This window comes from Dioscorea cayenensis, unplaced genomic scaffold, assembly GCF_009730915.1.
Source record: "Dioscorea cayenensis subsp. rotundata cultivar TDr96_F1 unplaced genomic scaffold, TDr96_F1_v2_PseudoChromosome.rev07_lg8_w22 25.fasta BLBR01001338.1, whole genome shotgun sequence".
NCBI classification, from domain to species: domain Eukaryota; kingdom Viridiplantae; phylum Streptophyta; class Magnoliopsida; order Dioscoreales; family Dioscoreaceae; genus Dioscorea; species Dioscorea cayenensis.
In genome coordinates, this window is record NW_024087729.1 from 1 (window position 1) to 7,616 (window position 7,616).

Genomic DNA, 7,616 nt, shown 5'->3' on the forward strand with positions numbered 1-7,616 from the left:
TTTTATCTAAAAATATACTTATCATTGATAAAAATTACTATTCTACCTTTCTTTTTCTTCTATTTTCTATAGCGACCGGATAATTAGAATCTTTATGTTTTTACACATATTTGTCAAAATTAAAATAAGTTAACTCGGTCAAGTGGGTGCTTGTAGCCGTTCTAACACAAAAGATAAATAAATGGAAGAAATAAAAATTAAAAAATTAAAAATATAATAGATGAAAAAACTAAAACTTTAAAATGTAGGTATTAGAAAAATTAAAGAGATATTTATGGCCGATGAAAATTTTAGGACTTGTATTTATTTTCTTGTAAAAGATATGGCACAGTTTATAAATTCATATTATTTTAGAGATAATTATTATTACATACCTATAAATTATGGATCACTAGAGCACCAAATAAAATTAGGGTACCATCATCTCTATTTACTAATATGTCCTAACAAATAAAGGAACAATGCTGCAACATGTTGATTCCATGGAAATGTACTGTATTTTCACATATCACATACCAAACATGTCTGAAATGATAATTATTTTTTTATCAAAAAAAAAAATTGGACAAAATCCCTTGATTTATGGTTTTGGAGGGGAATAAAATATTATAAAAATAGAAAACAATAACTTTTTTAGAGCAAACTAGCCCATGTAAATACAAGAATGGTATACACATGAGTATATATATAATGAACATGTATAGGTATTTTATTACTCTAACAGAAATGAAGATTATAAATATTTTGACCCAAAAAGTAATAAAACTTTTAAGAAAAGTTTGCAAGAACTTCAAAATATTCATTAAGACAAATAATTAGAATATGTGGCTTCCACTCAAAATGGATGCTTGGTCCCATTTGCACTCAAGAATTATTAATTAATGTTCATCACATGCTATCATTTATGAATTTCCATAAAATAATTTGATCAATATTTGGTAATTGTTTGGAATGTTCTTTCTCAAAATAACACCATAAATGTTTCAACAACTCCTTTTGAGTTATTAATTATTATAATTAAATGACAAAGACAACAAAATAATAAATATTACTTAACCAAAAATGGGGACCTTATTTTATTTTATTTTTCTAGGAATTAAAATAAGCATTTGGATACTATTCCATTATTAATGCCTTTATTATTCTCTTCTAGTGTCTACCTTACATCCACTACATTGAACATCCTTAAAAATATAGCAAAATGTCATATGAAATAAAACAATAATGAAAGAACATAAGCCAACAAAATAATAATAATAATAATAATAATAATAATAATAATAATAATGATAAATATATAAACTTTTGAGAGCCAGAGAAAGGCATGCTATGTCTCCTCAAATATGAACACTCACAAAAACCAAAACATAAAAAAGAAAAATTAAAAGGATGGATGAATGTTCAAACATCCATCAAGTAAAACAAAAGAAGAAGTAAATGACTACAATTTGGTGTGGAAGTGGAAACAATTGGAATCTGCTTTTGTGGGTCAAATAATTGAAAAAGGGCATGACCAAGTGGGGTTAATGGAATATCATCCATCTTAGTTCTTTTCCCTTGAGCTTTTGTCATTGCAACAAGTTTCATCAATCTCACTAATGGTACTACATTTAACAACAACCTTTGTGCATAATGAAAATCAAATATCTTCATTATTATGTTTTGGTGTTATATTATGAACCCTTCACACAACCCTGTTGTTCATTGGCATTTGGAATTTTTTTTTCAAAATGTTCATTTTATAACTTTATTTTATAAGATATACAGCAGGTGATTGCTTTTGCAACCACTTTTGAAGTAAAAAAAAAAAAAAAATTGGTAAAAATGCTTTTGAAAAATGTGTTTAAAAAAAATACACATGTAGACATACAAAAATACATAATTGTGGATACTTTTATAGAAAAAACATATTGAAATGTATACTCACACACAAGAAATATATCATCATCATCATCATCAAAAACCAGTCCAAATTTTGTTTAAAAGATATCATTCCCTTTCCAACTAATCTTACACAAATGGTGCATGATAGAATATATATATATATATATATACAAATATTGGTGTTTGTAAAGACGTCTATACACACCATTATGCACTTATATTAGGAGTAAATGCAAATTTTTCCTTAAAAAAACAAAAGGCATATACAAATTTTGGTTACTAAAAAGACATCTTGTTCTAAAATAAAAATAAAACTTATTATTTAAAATGGCTACTAATATAGAGAAAATAAGGGTAAACAGACATGAAGGCTAAAATACAAAAGTGAAGCACAGGACAAAAACTAGAACAGATCCAACTTCAATAATTTTCATTTTACTAAAATCATAAGAAATACCCTAGATATATCATATAGAACTTCCATTAAGTTTACATGTGAGAAATTTATATACATAATATTACATATGAATCTTGTTAAGTTGGCAAAAACATGCAAGCAAATAACTTGGCTCCAAAGACACTACTAGTGGAGTTTATTTATTTATTTATTTATTTTTAATTCTTATCCTTCCTTACAAACCTCACAAAAGATAATTTAGTTATCTTGTTATTAGAGTAGTTCAGCCTAATGGGCATATGTGCTATATGAAGCATACTTGATAACAACACCCAACATCTAGTTCTTTACTTGAGTAGTTCTAGAGACTTTAATTACAAGGCAAGTAGACAAGTTACAAACATATTTGAGAAGTAATATAATTGGACTGCAATTTTTTCTTGAAGCAAATACAAAATCAAGGTATTGAAGAAGCCCATTGCCCACTAACATTAATAATCATTGTTTTCTACCAACTATTGATGTTGAGTTAGCAGCTATGCTTTTTGTCTTACTATTCATCATTCATCCCACCTCTAAGCACTACTCTTTGTTCTTTATTATTATTACTAGTTCCTTAATTTTCCATATAAAATTTTGATGGTATAATGTCTATAAATCTTGAATAACAGACATTGACATACTGATTAGAGAAAGTGGTGATTGTGAAACAGTACTAGTTGCACTAACAACTGTTGAGATGGGCTAAGTGGTTGTCGTTATGAGGATCATTTCAAAACATTTAATATTTGTGCTGTTTGGTAAGCATGCATAACAGAAGACAAGGATCATCAAAGTGACCAATTTGTTGTTTGTTTTTTTTATAACCATGTTTGTTTGTTTGTTTTGCATAGATAATGGACCAAAATATCCATGTAAAACAATATTATTGAAAAACTAAAATTAAGAAAGAAAAAGGAAAATGACAAGTATTGTATCTTGTGTTTAGTTGAATAAGAAAATAATGGAAACTATATTGATTAAAAAAAAAAATTTCTTTTCTTCCCATCAGTTTTAGATGTCCACAGATGAATATATAAAACAAAGAAAATGGAAAAAAGAAATCTTTTATTCTTCAAAACTAACTCCCACAAGCCAAAAAAGTTTAATATAAAAAAAACCCAATAAACATTATTACAAATTTGTTCAAAATATTTAAATAAACAATATCCAAACAAATAAAAATCCCAAAAAACATAAAAACAAGTAAATTAAAAAACACCATACTTCATACATAAAAATTAATTTATAAATCACTATACAAAAGTAAACGATTTCAATTTTTTTTAATGGGAAAAAATCAGTTTGGTTTTAATGGAATTTCAAACTTAAAAATTAATAAACTTAGGAACCAAAGCATAGTCCAATGTTTCCACATTACTTGTATTTAGGAGGTATCGAGTTCAAAACCTCTAAAACACAATGTAAAAATAAAAATAAAAAAAATACTTATCACTAATTTATTAAAAAAACAAAATTTAATAAGTAAATGGCTTCTTTACGTACATAAACCGTTTGTAAAAATCTAACTTACAAATATACCCTGTTACCAAAAAAAAAAAAAAAAGGGATAATCTCTCCTGGGAAAAAGTGTCCAGACGCCCTCTGGACCTCTTAATTCATTATGAAAGAAAATTAAAACAAGGGAAATATACATTAAACAAACTTATATTTTAAACTTAAATATACTTACAAACTCCTACCTTTACCACTAATATTTAACTTTGACTTATTGCATAAAATATTTAATTATTTTAAAAAATTAGTGTATAAATATAACAATTAAATAGAATTAATATAAAACCTATAGGAATATATAAATATTGACTACTTAAATATTCAATTCATTATTTATTTATTTATTTTTTTAAAAAAAGTGAACAAATCACTCACTTCAAGAGTTAAATCTTTCAATCAATCACTTTGTAAGAAAAAAAATTACCATTCATCTAATATGAAAGTGATTTTTTTTTTTTTTTACAAAATAAATAAACCACTATTCATACTATTTACCATTAAACTACATTAGCCCGATCAACATTAGCTATAATATATATCTCAATTTTCTAGTGCTATACATTTCAAGGGTGAAAAACATCACAAAGGGTAAAAATGTAATTTTAGATATATATACAAATTTAAAAAAATATATTATTTATTTATTTATGTAAAGGAAATCAAATTCTCGGACATGTCGGTACCTTAAATAAGTCCAAAAACTCAACCCAAACCAAAACACATGCATCCATCCATTAGCTTTCAGTTATTCCAGCCCTATTCTCCTCTCTATCCCTATCCACAACCACAATCCACATATATATATATATATATATAATATATATAGAACCCATATCTAAAAATTATATATATATATATATATAAAACATTAATGAAAATAACGAAGGAGAGAAAGAGAAAGAGAACATACGCGAATGGGAAGCGGGAAGCATCGATGGCGTCTCTCCTTCCACCGCTCACGTTCACCATCTCCCTCGCCGGAGCCACCGCCGGAGTTTCTTTGCCCGTTGTCATCCACTCTCATGGCCGACCCTGTCATCGTCCCCTCCGGCCACACCTTCGAACGCGCAGTCATTCAAGCTTGCAATGACCTCCACTTCGTCCCTCCTATCATCTCCTCCCAATCCTCTCCTCTTCTTCTCATCCCTAACTCCGCTCTCGCTTCCGCCATTTCTCGCTGGTGCGAGCTTTCCGGCCATCCTCACCCTGTTCCTCTCCCTTTGGACTCAGCCCTAGCTCTTGTTCGCCGGCTTATGGCCGTCGATGATGGCGGCCCTAAGTCGTGCTCCACTTCGAGCGAGGATGCTACTCCGACCCCCACCCCCACCGCCACCGCCTCCGCCTTCTCAGTGTCCTCTTCGTCCTCCTCGGAAATTGTGGACGAAACCCTAGACGATCCGCTGGAAATCGAGATTCTAAACAAGATCAAAGACCCTAGGGTTTCGGAGCAAGAATCGGGGCTGATCTCACTTCGACGAGCAACGCGAGAAGGGCAGGAGAGGCGGATCTCGCTATGCACGCGGCGGCTCCTGGCGGCGCTCCGGCCGATGCTAGTCTCCCGGTACGAATCGATCCAAGGCAACGCCGTGGCGGCGCTGGTGAATCTATCACTGGAGGCGAAGAACAAAGTCCCGGTGGTACGATCCGGGGCGGTGCCGGCGCTGGTGGACGTGCTCCGGTGCGGGCATGACGAGGCACGGGACCACGCGGCGGGGGCGATCTTCAGCCTAGCGATGGAGGACGAGAACAAGGCGGCGATCGGGGTGCTCGGAGCGGTGCCGCCATTGATCCACCTGTTGTGCAGGTCGGTGGAGAAGGATCTAGCACGGCGGGACGCCGGAATGGCGATATACCACCTCTGTCTCGCATCATCGAATAGGGCGAGAGTGATGAAGACGCCGGGGGCGGTGAGGGGGTTGTTGGGGGTGGCGAAGGAGGGAGGAGAGATAGGGAAAGTGGCGATGAGAGTAATAGGAGTAATCGCCGGAGCAGGGGAGGGGAGGACGGCGATGATGGATGCCGGAGCGGTGTCGGTGATGGTGGAGATGATGAAGAAGGGGATCGATGAAGAAGGGTGTGTTGTGGCGATGTATGGGATGAGTAGAGGGAGTGGATGGAGGTTTAGAGGGTTGGCGAGGGAGGTGGGGGCGGAGGAGGTGGTGGAGAGGGTGGTGGAGAAGGAGGGAAGGACGGAGATGGTGAAGGAGATGGGGAGGAGAGTGGTGAAGACGATGAGAGGGGAAATGGAAATGGAGATGGAGATGGAGATGGGGAGGAGTGTGAGATCTGAGAATGGGGAGTGGTTGGGGAGGAAGATGATGATGGGAAGAAGGGATTTGGGTGGTGGTGCTGGTGCTGGTGGTGAGTTGGAAGCGGTTAACTCGGCCGAGTTCTGAGAATTTGATGGTTTTAAAGAAAAAGAAGAGGGTGAAATGGAAAAGTGGGGATGGGGGGAGTTGGGAGTGTGAATATGGAGGGGATAGGGGGGTGTATAAAATATTGGGGGATTTTTATTATTTTGTATTTGTGTGTTAATGAATTGAAAGAATTTGTGTTTTAGGGTTTAGGGTTTAGTGGCTTAAGATTTTGTTTGGATTTTTTTGTTGTTGTTTTTTTTTAATGTGAAAAGATGATATTTTTTGGCAAAATTGAACGGTCTTTGTTAAGGGTGTAACGGAGGTGAGTAGCACTTTGAAGTGTTTAAGCACGGTTTGGTAGAATTGGTTGCAAACTCGAGTTTGATTTAGGCTTGAATTTTTTAATTTGATCTTGGGTTGAGTTGATAAAAGTAAACTCGAGCTTAATTTGAGCTTAACTTGAAAAATATTAATTTATAATGACAATAGTGTCATGTAAAGCTTGAGCTCCGTTTGCTAATGAACTCATGAAGCATGCTGAGCTTTAGCACGAGCATGAGATCAAATCAATATAGTAATAAATTTATTTGGTGCAAGCGAAATTAGAATTTTAAAAATATTTTAATACAAGTTAAATAATACAATATGAAGCCTTATAAACCAAGGTGCTTGGGATTTTTACCAAGCCAAATAGTATGCCGTGCAAGCAATAATGAATTTCAAAATCATATCCATTTAATTCAAGTTTTTCCTAATTTAATTAATTATATTTAAAATTGATATTTTACTTTTATATCAATATGAAGAGCAAGACAATGATTAGGACACCTTGGTAAGCTCTATTGAAGGGTGGAGGAGTCTGTTTGTTTTGCAAAATTTGTAAATACTTGGATGTGGAAATCCCTAGATTTTAGAAATCCCCTGTTTGTTTGAAAGGATTTCAGAAGTTTTTGTATTTTCAGATCCCAAAAATGAGGGATTTTGGAATTCGGCTAAAATGGCCGAATTCCAAAATCCATGAGAAAAGAATCCCTCACATGAGACTCACGTGAGGGATTCACGGGATTTGTACGCTCGTCCTCCCCCTTTTTTCTCATCGCTGGCCTTTCTCATCCGAAACATTTTCTCCTCTAATCGCGCGTCGTTGGCCGAGCAACAACGGCGACAGCTTGATTGTTCATCTTCTTTTCCTCCATCTTCTTCTCCATTTTTTTTTTTTGTAGGTTGGTGTTTATTTTATTTTATTTTATTTTTTTAACAGCCTTATCTATTAATATAATATAACATTGATATAATTATTATATCCATTATTTTAATAAATAATTAATATATTATATTTTATTATAATAAATTAAGTATATATTAATTATATTAATTATTTATAATATTAGGGTGGGGTAACCATACCATGGGTGACCATA

At 33.5% G+C, this 7,616-nt stretch overlaps 1 protein-coding gene across 1 annotated transcript; it reads left to right on the top strand.

Annotated features, from left to right (window-relative positions):
• Positions 1-4,664: 4,664 nt before the first annotated feature.
• On the top strand, positions 4,665-6,243 carry LOC120256207 (U-box domain-containing protein 40-like). Its single transcript, XM_039263940.1, has one exon. It carries the CDS (start codon positions 4,753-4,755, stop codon positions 6,232-6,234), a length of 1,482 nt encoding a protein of 493 aa, XP_039119874.1. The 5' UTR covers positions 4,665-4,752; the 3' UTR covers positions 6,235-6,243.
• Positions 6,244-7,616: the final 1,373 nt, after the last annotated feature.

What these genes read in the sequence shown, in the direction of transcription:
- LOC120256207 (XM_039263940.1), top strand. Translation starts at nt 4,753, where the DNA reads ATGGGAAGCGGGAAGCATCGATGGCGTCTCTCCTTCCACCGCTCACGT.